General features: G+C 69.3%; 7 protein-coding genes across 7 annotated transcripts; 3 read left to right on the top strand and 4 right to left on the bottom strand.

The window, feature by feature from the left end:
* Nucleotides 1–126: 126 nt before the first annotated feature.
* Nucleotides 127–3,385, bottom strand: RHOBADRAFT_51619 (uncharacterized protein; the record flags this gene model as incomplete). Its single annotated transcript, XM_018415933.1, has 6 exons — nucleotides 127–683; nucleotides 748–940; nucleotides 1,020–1,390; nucleotides 1,458–1,761; nucleotides 1,840–2,071; nucleotides 2,190–3,385. 6 exons carry the CDS (start codon nucleotides 3,383–3,385, stop codon nucleotides 235–237), a joined length of 2,745 nt encoding a protein of 914 aa, XP_018273861.1. The 3' UTR covers nucleotides 127–234.
* A 375-nt stretch (nucleotides 3,386–3,760) lies between these two features.
* Nucleotides 3,761–4,946, bottom strand: RHOBADRAFT_51618 (uncharacterized protein; the record flags this gene model as incomplete). Its single annotated transcript, XM_018415932.1, has 4 exons — nucleotides 3,761–4,636; nucleotides 4,663–4,669; nucleotides 4,752–4,817; nucleotides 4,907–4,946. Coding segments are annotated over 4 exons (883 nt in total), but the record flags the coding sequence as incomplete, so codon positions are not given.
* A 702-nt stretch (nucleotides 4,947–5,648) lies between these two features.
* On the top strand, nucleotides 5,649–7,620 carry RHOBADRAFT_51617 (uncharacterized protein; the record flags this gene model as incomplete). The annotated part of the gene is made up of 5 exons (XM_018415931.1): nucleotides 5,649–5,743; nucleotides 5,885–6,711; nucleotides 6,898–7,205; nucleotides 7,329–7,402; nucleotides 7,488–7,620. The coding sequence occupies 5 exons, from the start codon at nucleotides 5,649–5,651 to the stop codon at nucleotides 7,570–7,572; spliced, it is 1,389 nt and encodes a 462-aa protein (XP_018273859.1). The 3' UTR covers nucleotides 7,573–7,620.
* A 1,029-nt stretch (nucleotides 7,621–8,649) lies between these two features.
* RHOBADRAFT_11939 (uncharacterized protein) lies at nucleotides 8,650–10,665 on the top strand (the record flags this gene model as incomplete). Its single annotated transcript, XM_018412070.1, has 9 exons — nucleotides 8,650–8,746; nucleotides 8,811–8,948; nucleotides 9,187–9,188; nucleotides 9,343–9,491; nucleotides 9,564–9,782; nucleotides 9,903–9,999; nucleotides 10,102–10,281; nucleotides 10,369–10,530; nucleotides 10,621–10,665. Coding segments are annotated over 9 exons (1,089 nt in total), but the record flags the coding sequence as incomplete, so codon positions are not given.
* Nucleotides 10,666–11,215: 550 nt separating this feature from the next.
* RHOBADRAFT_51615 (glycosyltransferase family 69 protein) lies at nucleotides 11,216–13,511 on the bottom strand (the record flags this gene model as incomplete). The annotated part of the gene is made up of 5 exons (XM_018415930.1): nucleotides 11,216–11,623; nucleotides 11,692–11,939; nucleotides 12,012–12,157; nucleotides 12,239–12,351; nucleotides 12,444–13,511. 5 exons carry the CDS (start codon nucleotides 13,509–13,511, stop codon nucleotides 11,279–11,281), a joined length of 1,920 nt encoding a protein of 639 aa, XP_018273857.1. The 3' UTR covers nucleotides 11,216–11,278.
* A 666-nt stretch (nucleotides 13,512–14,177) lies between these two features.
* On the bottom strand, nucleotides 14,178–15,607 carry RHOBADRAFT_33998 (uncharacterized protein; the record flags this gene model as incomplete). The annotated part of the gene is made up of 5 exons (XM_018413164.1): nucleotides 14,178–14,245; nucleotides 14,327–14,543; nucleotides 14,650–14,737; nucleotides 14,831–15,360; nucleotides 15,446–15,607. 5 exons carry the CDS (start codon nucleotides 15,605–15,607, stop codon nucleotides 14,178–14,180), a joined length of 1,065 nt encoding a protein of 354 aa, XP_018273856.1.
* A 180-nt stretch (nucleotides 15,608–15,787) lies between these two features.
* RHOBADRAFT_41804 (uncharacterized protein) lies at nucleotides 15,788–18,253 on the top strand (the record flags this gene model as incomplete). Its single annotated transcript, XM_018413948.1, has 6 exons — nucleotides 15,788–15,814; nucleotides 15,926–17,092; nucleotides 17,226–17,316; nucleotides 17,393–17,523; nucleotides 17,658–17,728; nucleotides 17,812–18,253. 6 exons carry the CDS (start codon nucleotides 15,788–15,790, stop codon nucleotides 18,251–18,253), a joined length of 1,929 nt encoding a protein of 642 aa, XP_018273855.1.
* Nucleotides 18,254–18,316: the final 63 nt, after the last annotated feature.

Raw genomic sequence — 18,316 nt, 5'->3', positions numbered from 1 at the left:
AGGAAGGAGAGCAAGAGCGGGCTCGTCCCCACTCCCGAGGGGGACCCTGCCTCTCCTCGCTGACGTCGTCCTTCGACATCGGCCGAGGCCTTGGAAAAGGCTCGTCTCTCTCTCACTTTCGTGCGGTGCAACGATGATCCTCGACCGCGTACTTAGCGGCTTGCAGGTCCTATAAAGATGTAGAGATGAGCCGCGACCGTACAGACTCCGACACCCGCGCTCGAGCCCCTTCCTTCAGACCGAGACGATCTCGACCTTGCTCCTCGCCCGCTCGACCACGTCGAGCGGCACGACGACCGCAGCGACCTTGTGCGCACCCTGCGCAGGCGGCGCCATCCTCCCCTTGCCCCTCAACCTCGGCGCGCCGGCGGCTGCTCCCGCCTTGCCCGCCGCCGCTGCCGCCGCCGCCTGCTCGGCGCGCTGCCAGTGCCCGTGCAGCTCCTTGACGGCCTGCGCCGCCCACGACTTGGCCACGCGCTCGTCCTCGATGACGGTCCCGGGCGGCGGCGTCTCGAGGAGGAACCGGTTCTGCGCCGAGTCGGCGAGCGTGCGCCGCTCGGACGGCGTCGGGAGGTAGTGCTCCTCGCACGAGCGCACGCCGCGCGACTTGGCGTGGAGGTCGTTCGGGTCGGCGAGGGACGACAGCTTGGACAGGCAGTCGCGCAGGTCCCGCTGCAGGTAGTCTGCGGGCCAGCGAGAGAGAGTCAGGGCGGTTTCGAGAGGAACGAGAGCGAGACTGGGACGCACGGGCGACGGCGAGCGGCTCGATCGGGAGCTTGGCGACCTCGTACAGCCCACCGTCCTGGAGGAGCGTGCCCTGGCTGTTGCGGATCTCGGTCGTGAGGCCCTCGGCCGGCTTGACGCCGATGGCGACCTCGCAGCTGTGCGGGCCGGCAAACTGGGCGACGGGCTTGGACGAGTAGGCGGTGTGGATGAACGTCTGTGCGCGAGAAGCAGTATTAGTGACAGAGTTGCGACGAGGAGGGGAAAGAGAGACAGGGAGAGAGCGCGAGACGCACCTTCTGCTGCAGGCCCTCCTCGAGGACGACCTTCTTGCTCTGCTTGAGGACATCGCGGTGCGTCTGCGTCTCGATGACGCTCTGGCCCTTGCCGAGCTCGCGCACGCCGTAGTTGCGGAAGTTCAGCTCCGGGAGCGGGACGCACGCCGCCTCGGCGAGTGCGGGACGAGCGAGGACGTCGTGCAGCGGGTACTGCCACGGCCCGTCGCCGGCGGCGCCGGCGCGGTACGGCTCGTCGGCGCTGTACAGGCCGGTCGAGGTCGACAGGAACTCGTCGACGTCGAGGTGGGCGAGCCAGTTGGACGACGGGCCGTACGTCGCCGTGCAGTGGTCGAGCATGTGCGAGTGAAAGTCGCGCGCCTTCTTCTTGTCTGCAGAGCGCTCGAGAAGTGTCAGGAAGTATCGCGGGAGGGCTTGAGAGAGAGAGAGGGGACGGACCGGAGAACTTGAGCCAGTGCATCTTGACGACGCCCGAGTCGATCCACCTCTCCATGCCGACGATGCGCTCCTTGCGAATCTCGCCCTGCTCGTCGAGGCCGTCAGGACCCGCATCGGCCGTGCCGACCGACGCCTTGAGCTCCTCGACCGTCGGGCCGAGCTCGCCGCCGCCCTCGCGCTGCATGCGGTCGGCGAGCGCGTCGACCTCGGCTGCGCCGAACGCGCCGGGCGTCGACGTGTCGTACAGGGCAAAGCGCTCGACGCCGAGGAGGCGGTGATACAGGAGCCACTCGCCGATGAAGCGCTGCGTGCGGGGAGAGGCGAATGGTCAGTGTGGGTCCGAGCGCCGAGCATACGAGTGAAAAGGGAGACAGGGACGCACATTCTCGTTGGGGACAAGGGCGCAGATGGTGATGTTGTGGTTCTTGTCGTCGGCCGATGTGCTGGACCGAGAGCCGGCGAGCGGGACCTCGTCGTCCGAGTCGGGGTCGAGGACGAGTGCGACGCTCGGGGCACGCCCATCGTGGGCATAGTCGTGCTTGGCGAAGCGGGCGACGAGGTGGTGCTCGAACTTGGGGGGAGCTGGAGCGGGTTCGGCGTCGGCTCGAGAAGATCTGGGCGCGAGGTTGAGAAGGTCAGTGGCCGCCTTGAGGAAAGTAAGGGAGCGAGAGGACGTGCTCATCGCCGCGCTCCTCCAGGTCCGAGCCGCCACCTGCGACAAGATCTCGCGACGCGTCGCGGTCGACAGGCGGGGCAGCAGGAGGCGGCGGTGCGGGCTTCTTGAACCGCTGGCCCCACCCTGCTCCGGCACCGACGCCGACCCCTCGCTCCTTCCCTCCTGCCACCGCGGCCGGCCTCGCGCCGGGCCCATCGTCCGAGTCGCCGCCGAAAGCCGCCGCACCCCTCGCGCCGCCGACCTGAATGAGCGGGCCCTTCTTCTTGCGCGGCTGGGCCGCAACTCGCCGTCCTGCGCCCGCTCCTCGCGGCGCCGCGTCGAGCTCGCCGTCCTCCTCGGCCGGCTCGTGCCCGTACCCGTCGTCGGCGTCCTGCTGCTGCTCGCGAAGCGCGGCCGCGACGCGCTGCGCTCGGTCGGGCACCCGGCCCTGCGCGTTGAGCTTGCGCATCGGCTTGCGCCCTGCTCGCCCTCGCGCCGCCGCCTGCGGGTCCTCGGCGTCCGGCGGGGCGGCGGCGGCGGCGGCGGCGCGCTCGTCCCACTCGCGGAGCTTGTCACGCGCGCGAGCTTTGCGCGCGGCGGCGAGGGCCAGCTCGGCCTCGAACGTGGCGCCGTCGTTGCGCTCCTCGCCCTTGGCCGCACCTGCCGCCGCCGCACCGTGCTCGTCGTCGTCGTCGCCGTCGCCCAAGTGCCGATCGCCGACCTTGAGGGCCCGCGCCGCCGCTGCGGCCGCCGCCGCCTCGTCCTGGCGCTGCTGCTCGCGCGCGCGCACCCGCTCGGCGGCGATCTTCCTGCGCGCCTCGAGGGCCGCCGCCGCCCGGTCCTTCTGCGCGTTGAGGCCGACGACGCGCGCGGGCTGCGGCCGCTCGCCGGCGTCGTCTGGCGGCGCCGAGTCGGGTCGACCGGCGGCGCCGGCTCCTGCTCCTCGCCGAGGCGCGACCCGCCCGTCCTGCTGCGTCCAGTCGTTGGCCATCCTCCTCTCGCCCTCGTCCTCGCCGCCGCGCGCGCGCTGCCCTTCAGCCCACCGGCGCTTCTCGCCCTCGTAGTCGAACCCGCCGGGCGTCGGCGGCGCCGTCTGCTGGGCGCGCGCGGGCGCCTTGCGGCGCAGGAGCGGGTCCGGGGTCGGGTACGCGCGGCCGTTGAGGTCGGGCGAGCGCGGCGCGAGGAGGGCGGGCGCGAGGTGGTACAGGGCGACGAGGGCGACGGCGAAGAGCGAGAGCTTGAGGGCGGCGCGGAAGCTGCGCGGGGCGCGCATGGCCCTGGGTACGTGTCGAGCGGTGGCGCTGGTGTGCTGGTCGGCGGGCTGGCTGGAGGGAGGGCGGCGACGAGGATGTGGGGCGAGCCGAGAGAGGGAACTCGAGGTTGACCGGGACGCGACGAGGCGGCCGAGGGCGAGTGGGCGACGAGGGCGGAACTCGCGCGGTCGGGTGAGGCGAGGCGACGGCGCGGCTTGCGCTCGTGCGTGTACCGAGCGAGGGACTGGAGCGAGCGGCGAGGGAGAGACGAGGACAAACAACGTCGACTTGTCGGCGGAGGCCCGGGTTCCAACTCGAAACCGAGCCTGAGCGCGTCCTCTCGTTGCCAGCTTGCCCACTCTCGCTGTACAGTGCTCTCGTCACTCTCGAGGGTATGTAGGGAGCGAGACGCTGAAATGCAGAAGAGGGAAGACCCCGGCCAAGGGGAGGGAGAGAAAGCGAGAACAGGGGAGGGGAGCCAGCGACGTGGGGGTTTAGTTGCTATAGAGGAGGGCGAGGGTACAGATCAAGCAGGGCACAAGGGGGTAGGGTAGGGTGCGACAACGACGACGCGAGAGGGAAGAGGAGGGAGGGAGGGAGGGAGGATGGACGGCGCCTTTTTAGACGTCCATGCCGAGGAGGATGTACTCCGAGTTGGGCAGGCCCGTCTGCTCGTGGTCCGATACGACCGTGCAGCCGAGGTACATGAGCTGGTGCACGACGTTGCTCAGGTCCTGCGTGCCGCGCTCGAGCGCGAGCACGACGCCGGAGCACCCGAGCTCCTCCTCGGCGCGCTCGAGGACGGCGATGATCGACTCGCGCAGCTCGACGTCCGACAGCTCGCCGCCGCCGACGTAGAGCGTGCGCGTGCCGGCGACCGGGTTGTCGACGGCGGCGCCCTGCCAGCCGGCGCCGACAAGGTCCGACAGGTCGACCGACTGGGCCGGGAGCTCGTGCACCGACGCGTGCGACGGGAACACGTCGGCGAGGAGCTGTGTGCCAGCCGAAGCGACGGCGGCGGCGGCGGCCGAGCCGAGCGAGAGGGCCGAGCGGCTCTCCTCCTCGGCGGGCGGGGTGAGGAGGGCCGGGGCGGCGGCGCTCTTGCTGTTGACGGCGTTGGCGAAGCGACTGAGAATGAACGAGTCGCTGGGCGAGGCCGACGTCGCCGAGAGGGGAGGCGACGGGGGGAAGATGGAGGTGTAGGCGGGAGGGGCGTTGTCGTTGTCGTGGGTGGCCGAGGAAAGGGACGAAAGGGAAATGAAGGGGAACTCCTGCGCGGTATCTCTCACATACGCACGCAGACCCTGCAGACGCGAGAGGGAAGGAGGGCGAGGGTGAGCGAGATGAGCGTGCGCGCGAGGAAGGGGGCGAGGGAGGGGGACGCACCTGCTGCTGAGCAGCGGCGCCGGGATTTTGGCCCTTAGTAGCGATGTCAGGGCCGCCGTCCGAACGCTGTGAGGGGAGCAAAGGCAAGTCAGTCGGGCGCGCCAAGACTCGTCGAGGCGGTGCTCGGCAGGAGGACGAGAGAAGAGGGACGCACGGTCGTCCAGGGCGCTGGCCGAGAAGGGAACTACGGCAGGGAAAGTGCAGGTGGTTGCCACGCCGTCGCCAGCGCAGCAGCTGTTGCGGGAACGAGGAAGAGAGGTCAGCGCCCGAGGTCGACGAGGGTCGAGGCCCAGGAGAGGCGCGCCGAGATGAGGGAGGGGGGGGAGGAGAGCGCGACGGAGGGGAGGAGGGGGGAAGCTGACGACTCACTAGAGATTCGAGGGTTTCGTCTGATTCATGGAATCCATGGCTAGCTGTCCTTCAGTGTTGCGGTGGGGGACGCGCTTGGGTGGCGAGCGAGGGGTGACAACGAGGTCGGAGGAAGCGTCCGTTGGGCTGCGCGGGGGCGTGGACACGGGGTCAGCGTGGTCCTGGGTGGTGTCTCGAGGGCTGGGAACCTGCTGTGCGACTCACAAGCTGAGGGAGGGCGAAAGAAGTGAGATGGGGAAGGACGAAGACGAAGAGGCTCGGCGAAGCACTGATGTCGCCGCCGTCAGCCCTCGCTCGACCTCGAGGGGCCGCGTGCAGGGCTCAGAGGTGCTCGAGAGAGGCTTCAAAGAGTACACGGCCCACCTGCAGCTCGCTGGAGAGCCGAGGGAGAGCTGTGGCCGGGCCCACGTTCGACTCGGTCTCACCTCTCTCTGCACGGCGCAGTGCTGTGGGAGGGGGGGAGCCAGAGCATATACATACTATCGCACCGCTCAAAGCTACTCCTGCAGCAGCCTGAGGCGGCGAGCGATGGCTGCTCTCGCCGGCCGCCGGACGACGCTCCTCGCTCGAAACCACGCCGTCATGCTCGCCAGCCAGCTCCCGAGAGCCATGGCCCTCCGGCAGTTGCCGCCCTGTACCTGTCTGCGAGCTGCAGGCCAGCTCGCAGCTCGCCCCGTCCCCTCTCGCACTTTCTCCGCCCTCGCACCTCGCCTCACTCGACCTCGACCTGTCGCACGGCACCCTGCCCCGCAGCCGCCGCGCAGAGCGTACGCCGTGCGACCCAAGCCCACCGAGCCCCTCGTCATCGACGGCACGTCGTACCCGCGCGACGCCTTCACCAACGCGACCCCGACCATCCTCGACAAGCTCCCGCGACGACTGCACCTCCAGCCCTCGCACCCGATCGGCATCCTGCGCAGCCTCATCGAGTCGCACTTCTCGTCGTTCGCGCACCTCAACTCGCTGTCGCCCATCGTCACGGTCGCCCAGAACTTTGACGACCTCGGGTTCCCCGCCGACCACCCGGGCCGCGCCCTCACCGACTCGTACTACCTCAACGAGCGCCACATGCTGCGCACACACACGTCGGCGCACGAGGTCGAGCTGTTCCGCCAAGGGCTCGACCAGTTCCTCGTCACGGCCGACGTGTACCGCCGCGACGAGATCGACCGGTCGCACTACCCCGTCTTCCACCAGATGGAGGGCTGCAACGTCGTCGACCCGGCCCAGGGCGGCATCGAGCGCCTCGAGCGCGAGAACGCCGAGATGCGCGCGGCCCTCGGCGCCGCCAACATCGTCATCGAGGACCCGACCGGCGTCGAGACGGCGACCAACCCTTACCAGGCCGAGCACGACCCGCGCACGGCGCGCATCATCGCCGAGCACCTCAAGAACTCGCTCAACGGCCTCGTGCTCAAGCTGTTCGGCGGGCGGGCCGGCGGCGACGGCGCAGAGCCGCTCCGGGTCCGGTGGATCGAGGCGACGTTCCCGTGGACGGCGCCGAGCTACGAGGTCGAGGTCATGTTCAACGGCAAGTGGCTCGAGATCCTCGGGTGCGGTGTCGTGCGGCAGGCGGCTCTCGACAAGTCGGGTGCGTCCCTCTCTCCCTCTCTCGAGGACCCTCAAATCCCTCTCGTCGACCGCACTGACCTCGTCCCTCTTCCCTTCATCCCTTTTCCTCCCTTTCCCTCGTCGACCTCCCTCGCCGCACCTTCCCTCGACCTACTTCCGACTCGACCACGCCTGCCGCTCGACCTCGTGCACGCGCCGCTCGCAGGCGTCGGCCACAAGCAGGGGTGGGCGTTCGGCCTCGGCCTCGAGCGCATCGCCATGGTCCTGTTCTCGATCCCCGACATCCGCCTCTTCTGGTCGTCCGACGCACGGTTCAGCAACCAGTTCCGCCAGGGCGACATCACGACGTTCAAGCCCTACTCGCGCTTCCCCGAGTGCTACAAGGACCTCGCGTTCTGGCTCCCCGAGGCGAGCGGCGCTCAAGGCGGCGACAAGGTGCAGCAGTGGCACGAGAACGACTTCATGGAGCTCGTGCGCGACGAGGCGGGCGACCTGGTCGAGGGCGTGCAGCTGGTGCGTCCCGACGCCGCGTCGCTCTCTCTCCCTCTCGCGTTCGGGAGTCGGGACCTGCCAGGTCCGCTCTCGGGCTGATGACGGTGTGTATGTGACGGCACTAACTACGTTACCGCCCTGCAGATTGACGAGTTCACGCACCCCAAGACGGGCCGGGTCTCGCGGTGCTACCGGTTCAACTACCGGTCGATGGACAGGTGCGCCGCCTCTCTCTCTCTCTCGGTCTCCTCGTCGACGTCGTCGAGCTGTCGACGCTGACTCTCGAGTCGCCGACGCGCGCAGGTCGTTGAGCAACGAGGAGGTGAACGTGATCCAGGAGCGGGTGCAGGAGCGGGTGACGAGCGAGATGGGGGTCGAGGTGCGGTAGTCGGCGGTGCGACTGGGTGCAACTATGTAGCAGTCATTGCGCACAGAGTTGTTCTGGCGCGAGTCGAGTTGAGCGCGAGTTGAGATCGCCCATGCGTGGGAGCCCCTCTGTGTCCACCAACCACGAGCGCGCCCTCTCACCGTGGCTCGTCCTCGACTCGAGCCCTCGTGAGTCTGCGCGCACAGCACTCTCCGACTCGAGTACGACCCGGTCCGCTTGCACCCGCCGCGGCTCGTCGTCCAGCAGGCTCGCACTCGTTGTCTCCGCCCACGCCCGACCCCACACGACACCGCCGCAACGCCGCGACGAGCGCACAGCGCGCACCGCCAGCGAGCGAGCACACCGACTGGCGACCTACCCCGACTCGAGCAGGCCAAGGCGACGCTCTGCCCTCTCCCCCCTCGTCTCTCCCCCCACCCCCTCGTCCTCCTTGGCCGAGCCATGGCCGCCTCGTCCTCGGCCTTCCTCCCCTCGCTCGTCGCAGCCGCCAGCATCCCGGCCTTCTCGCCCTCGCACCAGAGCGGGCCATCGCCAGGCGGCTTCGACTCGAACGCGTCGACGAGCCCGGGGGAGGGCGGCACCCCCTCGTCGTCCTTCTTCTCGTCCAACCGGCCGCACTACGGCACCGTGGCGTCGTCCTTCCGCCCGCCACTGCCACCAGCCACCTCGGCATCGTTCCTCCCGCCCATCCAGCCCGCACCGCCACGACCCTCGCACTCGTCCTCGTCGACCACCGCGCCGACCCGCACCGGCGGCGCCACCTTCCTGAGCGACGAGGACGACTCGACGAGCGAGGCCGGCGGCGGCAGCACCAGTGCCGCCGTCGGAGCCTACGCCGGCACGGGCACGGCGACGCCGCAGGGCCTGCAGGCCATCGCGCCCGCGCCCGCCGGCGGCCGCAAGCCCCGAGCGGCGAGCGTCGCGTCGTCGTCGGGCGGCAACGCGTCGAGCACGACCAAGGGCAAGGGCAAAGGGCGTGCGGCCGACAGCGATGGGACGCCCGGGCCGCCAGGCTCGGCAACGGCGACGGCGGCGGCGGGCAAGGGCAAGGGCAAGAAGGGAGGGGGCAAGCGCGGGCAGCAGGTCGGGCCGGACGGCAAGCCCGTTCCGAAGAAGAAGAAGGCGGGCAGGGCGTGCGCGGCGTGCCAGAAGGCGCACTTGACCTGCGACGACGGTGCGCTCCCTCTCCCTCTTCTTCCCTCCTCGAGCCAGACCCTGACCTTGCCTCTCCTTGACAGCTCGACCTTGCGCTCGGTGCATCAAGAAGGGCTGCCCTGAAGAGTGCGTCGACGGCGCTCGCAAAAAGGCCAAGTACCTGCAGGAGATCCCCGACGAGCGTGCGTCTCCCTTTCCCCCACCCTCGACTTTCTCCCACCGTACCTGACCCCCTCTCGTTCTCTTTCCTGCAGTGCTCGAGCGAGGGAGGCAAGCTGGTGGACCGTCGGGCACGCCGGGGCCGTCCAACGGCAACGCGCCGCAGCTTGCGCCTGATACCTCGTTCCTCGGTACGCCCCCCTCTCCCTCCCTTGACTTCGAGACGCACGAGCTCACGCTCTACTGCGCGCAGACTCGACCCTCGACAGCGCCATGTCGGACGTCGGCTCGCATCACCAGCCGTCGGCCCCTCTCGCCCAAGGCGACGCGCAGCCCTTCTTCGACTTTGGGACGTCGCTCTCGCAGCCCACATCGGCCATCCCGGCCTCTGCGCCGGGGCCGTACGACCCGACCTCGTTCCTCTCGTTCGCGCCCGCCGCACCCGCCGTCTCGCAGCCTCAGCAGCAGCAGCAGCCGGCGCCCGCCGTCGCCGACGCGACCCAGTTCGGCAGCGAGGCGGCCGGGTACGAGTACGCCATCCTCAACGCCATGCTCAACGGCAACGGCTTCGCCCTCGACACGCACACGACGCCGGCGCTGTCTGGGTTCGGCGCGAGCGGCGGCGGGGCCGGCGGCGGTCCAAGCGGGCCTGAGCCGGGATCGGCCGGCGGCGCGAGTCGCCAGCCCGACCCGATGCTGCTCGACGGCGGCGACAACGCGCAGCAGCAGCGGCAGCAGCAGCAGCAGGCGCCGCAGCAGGGCCCGTCTCGTGCCGCATTCAGCTCGAGCCCGCAACCGGGCGGGCTCCTGACGGCCGAGGAGGCGTACCGCAGCGTCACCAAGCCGTACCCGTACGCGCAAAGCTACCACTTCCTCGTCAAGCACCTCAAGGAGCGGTGCGTCCTCCGCTCTCTCTCTCGGCGACGTCGGGCGGCGGCCGCGCTCGTCCGGCGCGGTCGCGGCTCTGAGCGACTCGTCGACAGTGAAGCTCATGCACTTCCTCCCTCGCGCCACAGGTTCGAGAAGAACGACATCTTGCGCATCATCCGCGCGCTCGCCACCTTCCGGCCAAGCCTGATCGCGCTCCAGATGCCGCTCACCGAGGAGGACGAGGTGCGCCCAGCTCTCTCTCCCTCTCACTCTCTCCTCCTCCTCGGCTCATCGAGCCTGTACTGACACTCTCTCGCCTCCTTCTTATCTATCTCGCCGCCGCAGACGTTCGTCGAGCGCACCTTCCAGCGCACGCTCGTCGAGCTCAACAAGCTCATCTCGTTCTCGGGCACGCCGACCGTCGTGTGGCGCCGCACGGGCGAGATCTGCCTCGTCGGGACAGAGTTCTGCCTCTTGACCGGGTGGAAGCGCGAGGACCTTGTCGGCAAGAAGTACATCTTCGAGGTGCGTCGCGCTCATTCTCTCTCTCTCGGCGGGTCGGCGCACTTTCGCGACGAGTTACTGATCTCGAGTTCATCTGATCCGACGCAGCTGTTCGACACGGCGTCCGTCGTCGAGTACTACGAGTCGTTCGCCAAGCACGCGTTCGAGTCGACGGCGACCTCGATCACGATGCAGTGCGTCGTCCTCGCGCCCGACGGCCGCCCGGTCCCGTGCGCGTTCTGCTTCTCGGTCCGCAGGGACCTCTTCTCGGTACGTACCTCTCCCCCTCTCTCTCGGCGGCGCCATTGTCGCGAGCAGAACGGCCCCTGACGCTCTCTTCCTTGCGCCGACGCCCCGCAGTGCCCTTTCCTCGTCATCGGGTCGTTCCTCCCCGTCCTTGTCTGAAGCATGAGCAGCTGCATCGGGCGTCGAGGCAGGAGGGCGAGGTTGGCATGGCGAGGTGGGACGGGAGAGGGGACGAGGAGAGAGCGCGGCGGCGCTCGGGCCCTCGGTTGGCGAAGTCGGCCAGTGCACGCTTGAGGCTTGTAGCGTAGCCTGTCTGTAACCGCAGATGTTTCGCATGGTCTGACTGTCCCTCTCTCGAGAGCGTGTGCGAGCGAGCGAGAGGGGAGAGACGCTCTGCGACTCTCTCGAAAGATGACGACGAGCGACGACGACGAGAGGGTGGAACGTCTTTTGGCAGATCGGGTCTACCTGCGCAAGGAGGGATCTAGACAAGACGGGTTGAGGGTCGAGGTCTATCGTCGCTGGCGAGGAGGCAGGGAGAAAGGTAGGGAGGGGAGCGCACAGCGCTGACAAGGGAGGAAAGGTCGCGACGGGGTATCAAACGGCGGCGACGGCGAGGGGGACGTGGTAGTCGAGACAGGGGCACATAAGGCGCAGGGGTATGCCGTACAGAGAGAGAGGGAGGAGAGAGCTAAGTGAAAGAGTGGGAGGAAGAGAGAGAGAGAGTGGAAAACGGAGCCCGACAACCGTACAACTTCGAGACCCAGCGCCGTCACGCTCGTCGCGGACCGCCACCGACGTCGAGGAGGCTGCGCGCGAACGCGTAAGGGCGGAACCACGTCGCGCGGACCCACTCGAGATCGAGGTGGAAGCCGCGGACCCAGGCCCAGCAGACGACGGTGTCGGGCGGCGAGAGCGTCGCCCACGGGATGAGCTCGCTCGGCTCGTCGTCGTCGACGTCGCCGTCGGCGCGTGATGGTGGTGGGGGCGAGTCGAGGGCGGACGAGGAGGTGAGGGTGAGGTTCGAGAGGGAGGGAGGGTGGAGCGACGCGAGCTGCCACAGTCGAGGATGGTTGTAGACGGCGGCGTCGTACGTCACGTGGACCGAGGGTACGACCTGCGCGAACACGAGCGACGTTAGTGCGCGCCGGGAAAGGAGACAAGGGCAGAGAGAGAGGGACGCACGAGCCACCGGTCGTAGCCTCTCGTCCAAAAGTCCTTGGCGAGCGTCTTGCACTCGCTCGCGGCGCACTCGCCCTCGCGGTTCAACGCCGAGCGGAACTTGGCCGGCTCGAGCGCCGAGGCGGGCGGCGGACGGCGCCACGACTTGCGCGCCGAGGTCGACAGGGTCGACGCCGGGTCGTAACGGGGTGCGGGCGCGGTCGAGGTGAAGGGCCGAGCGTCGAGGGCGAGCATGCCGTTCCAGCACGAGTCTGCGAGGGAGCAGAAAGAGTCAGGCTAGGTCGCTCGGACAGATTGACGAGCGCGAGAGAGGGCCAACTCACAGACCGGGGTCGGGAGCCCTCGAGTGAACCTCGCCTTGCTCGCCTCGTCGCCCTCGGCATTGAACAGGCCGTCGACGCCGTCGTGCCACTCCTGGAAGAGGTCGGTGCGCGGGCGCATCATCTGGCCCGACAGCGAGCGGCCGACCCTGCGAGACGAGGGAAGGGGCTCGAGCGTCAGGGTGCGGCTCGACGAGAGGGGAGAGGGAAAGAGAGAGGAGAGGACGCACCACGAGTCGTAGTAGAGGATGCTGTCGCGCCACCAGTGCCCGGGACCCTTGTTGGCCCGCCAGTCCATCGCGCACGCCGCGTCGGCGCCCTGGACCCGCCGCTGGAACAGGAGCTCGAGGAGGTCGCTCGGGCACGCAAACACGTCGTTGACGAACACGACGTCGGTGAACGTCGAGTGGCGTCGTGCAAGGGGGCGAGGGCGACGTTGCGGAACACTGCGAGCTGGTCGATGCGGTCGACCTTTTTCCAGTCGGTCGTGCGCGGGTCGCTCACGACGTCGTGGTCGGCGCCGAGGGCGCTCAGGGCGCGCGCGAGGTGCGCGAGCGCGGCGACGGTGCGGTCGGTCGAGCCGTTCTCGAAGATCGAGATGTGAACGTTGGCGGGCCCGAGGAAGGACGCGACGGCGAGGAGGGCGTGCGACAGGGCCGGGATGACGAGCTCGCTGTTGTACAGGTTGAGCGCGACGAGCGTCTTGGTCGTTGACGACGTCACGCCCGAAGGAGGAGCGCGCAGGCCGTCGTACCGGCGCGAGAGCGCGGCCGAGTCGACGACGCTCGCGCACCGCAAGTCGCCCGTCGTCGACGGGAGGCCCAGCTCGTCGACGTACCGCCTGTCGAGCTCGCGCTCGACCTGGTCGACGCCGTCACGTCCTGCGGCGTGATCGGGTTTCGCCGCCGCCTGGGCCTGCGCCGCACCCGACGGGGGAAACGGTGGTGCGGCCCACTCGACGCTGACGGGCCGTGGCTCGAGCGGCGGGGCAAAGACGGCCGTGGCGAGTGCGGCGTGGCGCGTGTAGACAAAGTGGGCGGACCAGCCGACGACGGCGCACGCGAGGAGGGTCGACGCGGCGAGGCAGACGAGCGCGCTCGAGTAGGCGAGCGACGCGAGGCGGTGCTTGCGGCGGTGGGTGCGCAGGGTCGACGCGTAGTGGCGAGGGCTGGAGGGTGCGGTCGGGTTGCCCAGGTCGAGGGCAGTGTGCGGCTGGTCGTTGTGGTGGTGGAGCGGCGGTGTGGTCGGCGAGGAACGCCGTGAGGGGAATGCGCTCGACGAGGGCGGGTCGTGCTTGGGCTCGTGGGCGAACAGGAGCGGGGTGTCGGGCGGGATGTCGGCCGTGCTGTCAAGGCTGAGGCGGTCCCACATGCCCCTCGAGGCTGCTGAAGCTGCTGGCGACGACGAGGGCGGAAGATGGGAGGGGGCGGGCGAGGCGGTGTAGCTGCGACGTGGCCCGCTCGCCTCGTGCCGCGCGCCGCTCGCGGTCCAGGGCAGCCACATGGTGCGTGCGGTGGTGGTGGGCAGCGAGGTGCGTCCAGCGCAGCAGAGGGGGACAGCGACGAGGGCAGAAGCCAGAGAGGGGCGAGGTCCTTCTCCCCCTCGCCCGCGCGCCCGCGCCCGCAGCGAAACACCGGCTCGACCCCACGTTCTGCCCAAAGGGCAGCGCGCGCGTCGCCCGCCCAGCGCTCGCAGCACTCGAGCGAGCAGAGCACTTGAAAGCGAGTGAAGGGCAGGAGCGCAACCCTCTCTCTCCCTCCCCAGCCTGCGAGCCCGAACCTCGGCTTCAGATCTCGCCTGGCGAGGCAGGGCGCACCACCTCGTACGATGTATGCGCCCACGCTTGCGCGCACGAGCCTCTCGTCGCTCTCTCGACTCTCTCTCTCTCTCTCTCGCGTGCTCAGGCCCTGCTTGAACAGCGACTTCTCCTCGCCTCGAGAGCTGCGAACGAGAAAAGCAGAGACAGGAGAGATCGGCAAGGGGCGAAAGTGCAACTACTGCGATTGCAAACGAGGGCCGGCCGGCGGCATGCGCCGTGCGGGCGCCAGCGAGCGAGCGGGCTTCGCCTGCGTGCCCGCCGTGCCCGCCCGACGAGCTATCTCCGTCGCTGCACCTGCGCCCTGGCTCGAGAACGGCGACGACGACAACGACGGCGCAGGGCGGACTCGCTCAGGCCGCCGGCTCGTCGAGCCAGTCGAGGAGGTCGGGCGTGAAGTAGGTGAGGATGAGGGTGCAACCTGAGGGCGACAGGTACGAGTCAGGACGGCGACAGAGAGAGAGAGAGAGGGACGAGGAGGAAGAGAAAGGCGAGGACGGACCGGCCCGGAGGAAGCCCTCGGCGCTCTCGAGCGCCATCGCCTTGAGGTCGTACACGCCCGCATTGGCGCCGGCATGAATCATGGCAAACTCGCCCGACACCTGGTAGCACGCGAGGGGCACGTCGGGCGCGAGCTCGCGCGCGTCGCGCATGATGTCGAGGTACGGCAGAGCGGGCTTGACCATGAGGAAGTCGGCGCCCTCGCGTGCGTCGCGCACCTGCGGGTCGAGGGAGGGCGACGAGAGGGTCAGGAAGGTGCGAGGAGATGCGGCTGAAGGAGGAGAGGGGGGGGGGGGGGGGGAGGGAAGGAAACGAGGGACGCACGATGGCTCGTCGGGCGAGGCCGCGCGCGTTGGGCGGCAACTGGTAGCACTTGCGGTCGCCAAAGTTGGGCACCGAGCCTGCTGCTTCCCTGCGAGGCGGCACCGTCGAGAAGAGAGTGAGCTAGTCGCTCGGGAGGACTCGGTCGAGGGAGTGAATGGGAGAGAGGGCAGGAGAGACGCACCTGAAGGGCCCGTACATGTTGCTCGCAAACTTGGCCGAGTAGGCCATGAGGCTGCAGCGGTTGCCGAAGCCGTTGTCGACGAGGGCCTGCTTGATGGCGCCGACGCGGCCGTCCATCATGTCGCTCGGGGCGACCATGTGGGCGCCGGCGCGGGCGTAGGCGAGGGCGACGTCCTGCATGCGACGCACGCTGCGCGGGTTGTCGATGATCTTGGCGTCGGCGCGCTGCTCGGCGGGCGTGAGGTGGTCGAGCGGGCACAGCTCGCCGCAGTGGCCGTGGTCGGTGTACTCGCACAGGCAGACGTCGCACGCGACGACGAGCTCGGGGAACTTGTCGCGGATGAGGTGGGTGGCGAGGATGACGGGCGTGTTAGGGTCGTCGGCGGGCGAGCCTCGGGCGTCCTTGTGCATGTGGAGCGGGACGCCGAAGAGGATGACGGAGCGGAGGCCCTTTTGGACGAGCGGGGCGAGGAAGGCTTCGAGCTTGTTGATGCCCCAGCGCTTCTGGCCGGGGAGCGACTTGATGTCGACCTGTGGGAGTGAGGGGGGGCGAGAGTGAGCGAGGAGGGAGGTAGGGAGAAGGAGGAGGAGGAGGAGGGGGAGGAGGAGGACGTACGACGGCGTCTGGTTCGTCGGTGATGAAGATGGGGTACATGAGCATGTCCTTTGTGAGGTGGCGCTCTGCCTGGAGGGAGCGCAGGAGCGGGTGGTGGTAGCCGCCGGCGAGGACGGCCTCGCCGGGGACGGCGGTGGGAGCGGTGGACGAGGGCGCGGGCATGGCGAGGTGTGGTGCAGGTGACCTCGGCGACAGCGGGTATCGGCGAGAGCGTGTAAGAGGGAGAGAGGGAGAGGGACGGAGGGGGAGCCTCGCCTCGGCAGCCAGCTTCATCAGCTCGTCGCGTCTCATCGGATCTCTTCTTCCTCGTCCTCACCCTCGACCAGCTCGCTTACTGCAGCCATGAGCAGGAGGGACGAAGCTCTCTCGGTTCGTCCCCCTTTCCCTCTCACTCGCCCTTGTCCTCGTCCTCATCGCTGACTCCTCCTCCCCCCACCCCACCTCTCTCGCCCGACCTCGCTCATCTCGTCGTCACCCCAGGCTGTCGACGAGCTCGTCGGCCTCTTCCGTTCAGGCCTCACTCAAGCTCTCGACGCCGACCACAACCGCACCGCCCCACGCAACCCGCGGCGCTCGTCCGACGCACCTCCACCGCCAGCAGCAGGGCCCTCGTCAACCCCGTTCTCGACCGGCGCCTCGCACCAGAGCTTCCCGCTCGACCCTCAACAGCCGCAACCACCCGGCGATGGCGACGACGAGCTGCCCGGCTACTCGCGCCGCGCCCCAGTCGACCCTCGCCTCACGGCCGACCTCCCGCCAAAGCGCCGTCACGTCCTCGCGTCAAAGACGGGCAAGCTCCGCCTCGACCTCGACGCACGCGGCAAGGACCACGTCATCCTCGTCCAGGAGCAGCCCGACAGCGACGTCACCCTCGCCGGCACCCTCACCGTCCACCTGCGCGACCCCGAGGCCATCACGCACGTCCGCGTGCGCCTCAAGGGCATGGTGCGCACCCTCGCCCAGAAGGCCCACGCCTCGGGCCGCCACCCCGTGTCGGACGAGGTCGACTTTTTCGAGGACGGCCACGACCTGTGGACCGCCCCGCCGCTCGGCGCCCACAACGAGCGCCTCCTCGCGGGCAACACGACCAACGAGCCCTCAAAGCTCCAGGGCACCTTCTCGTTCCCGTTCTCGGTCACGCTTCCCGGCCGCCTGACGCGCGTCCCGAGGATGGACCTCCCGCCTGGCCGCGCCATGCGGCCCCCGCCGTCGTTCGTCCTCGACTCGGCCGTCGCCCAGCTCCCGTCGTCCGGCACCACCTCGATCCTCACGACGGGCGTCGGCGCGTTCGAGGCGTCGTGCCGGTACTACCTCAAGGTGACGCTCGGCCGCCGAGGCCTCCTCAAGCTCAACGAGCGCTGGGTCGTCCCCGTCGTCTTCGTCCCGAGGCAGGCGCCGCCCGTCTCGCCCTCGCCGCAGCGCGCGCTCGCCCTCGCCCACGGCCGCACCCCGCCCTCGAGCGCGAGCGACCCCGAGGGCTGGACCGACGCGCGCAAGTACGTCGCGAGGGCCGGCAGCTCGGCCGCGAGGAGGGGCGGCTTGTTCAAGAGCGGTGCGAGGGGCGCCTGGGTCGAGGTCGAGGGCAAGGTGCCCAAGCCGCACAAGTTCGTCAAGGGCCAGGGCCAGGCCATCGATTTCGAGGTGCATGTGCGTCTCGCTCCCTCTACTTTCTTCCTCCCCTCGCCCTTCCTCCCTATTCCTCCCTTCCTGTCTCTCCTTCTTCCCTCGCTCCTGTATTTGCGTCGCGTCAGGACTGACTCGAAGAGCGCTCGTCCCGCAGATCACGTCCGACGCCAACAGCGGGCGCTTCCCGGCTTCGGCAGTCGCCGTCTCGCTCCTCCAGCGCACCGTCGTGCACGCCCAGAACCTCGGTGCGTCTCCTCTTCTCCCCTCATCACTCCCTCCCCTACCTCGTACTGACCGCGCATCTCGCCGCCTCGCCCGCAGTCAACACGCTCGACACGGTCGTCCTGCGCGCTCAGGCCGTGCGTCCGATCGGCGCGCCAGACGGCCTCCCTGTACGGCTCGACAACGGCGTTCAGGCGTGGAGGGTCACGTACGGTGGCTCGGTCACGCTCGTGAGTCGCTCGCTCTCAGTTCCCTTCCCTTTTCCTTCCCTCCCTCGGCTCTCTCCTCGCCCTTCCTTCCTTTTCGCGTCGCCTCTCGTCCTGCGTGTCTCAAGTACTGACTCACGAGTCATCCTGCGACGCAGACGCAGGGCATGACGGCCTCGTTTCGCGCGCCCAACCTCCAGGTCCTGTACGAGCTCGCCATCACGCTCTAGTGCGTCCTCCTCCTCTCTCTCTCTCTCTCTCTTTGTCTCGCTCGAGCACACACAGATGCCTGACTTTCCTCTCCTTGCGCAGCCAACCGGGCTCAAAGCCGGGCTCGACGACCCACACCCAGATCGCCTCGCTCGCCATCCCCGTCGAGATCGTGTCGTGCGTGCCCGCCGTCGGCTCGGCGGCGCAGGACGAGCGCCCGCCACCGCCCCACAGTGCGCCAGCTCCCGCTGCCGAAGCAGCCCCGCTGCCCCCGCACGAGCAGCCGCCCTCGTCGGCGTCCACGTTCGCCCCGCCGCCAAACCCTCCTCCACCTCCCGCTCCCTCGCACGCCGCGCCCTCGCTTCCTCCCCGCCAGCCCTCGTCCTTCGCCCAGCAGCCCGGCCACTCGGCTCCTCCTCCTCGGCCCCCTCAGCAGCAGCAGCAGCAGGCCGCCGCAGCCGCCGACGAGGAGCGCCGCCTCGAGGACGAGTTTGGGCTCCCGCCGAGCTACTTTGACGTCGTCGCCGAGGAGGCGAGACGCTGACGGTCGAGTGGGTACGGCGCGGTGAGGGTGCGAGTGCGGGTGCGGGTGCCGGGACGGGAACGA

Source organism: Rhodotorula graminis (genome assembly GCF_001329695.1).
Source record: "Rhodotorula graminis WP1 unplaced genomic scaffold RHOBAscaffold_2, whole genome shotgun sequence".
NCBI classification, from domain to species: Eukaryota; Fungi; Basidiomycota; class Microbotryomycetes; order Sporidiobolales; family Sporidiobolaceae; genus Rhodotorula; species Rhodotorula graminis.
The sequence above is the reverse complement of the archived record's forward strand: the minus strand, read 5'-3'. Positions and strand labels throughout refer to the sequence as shown.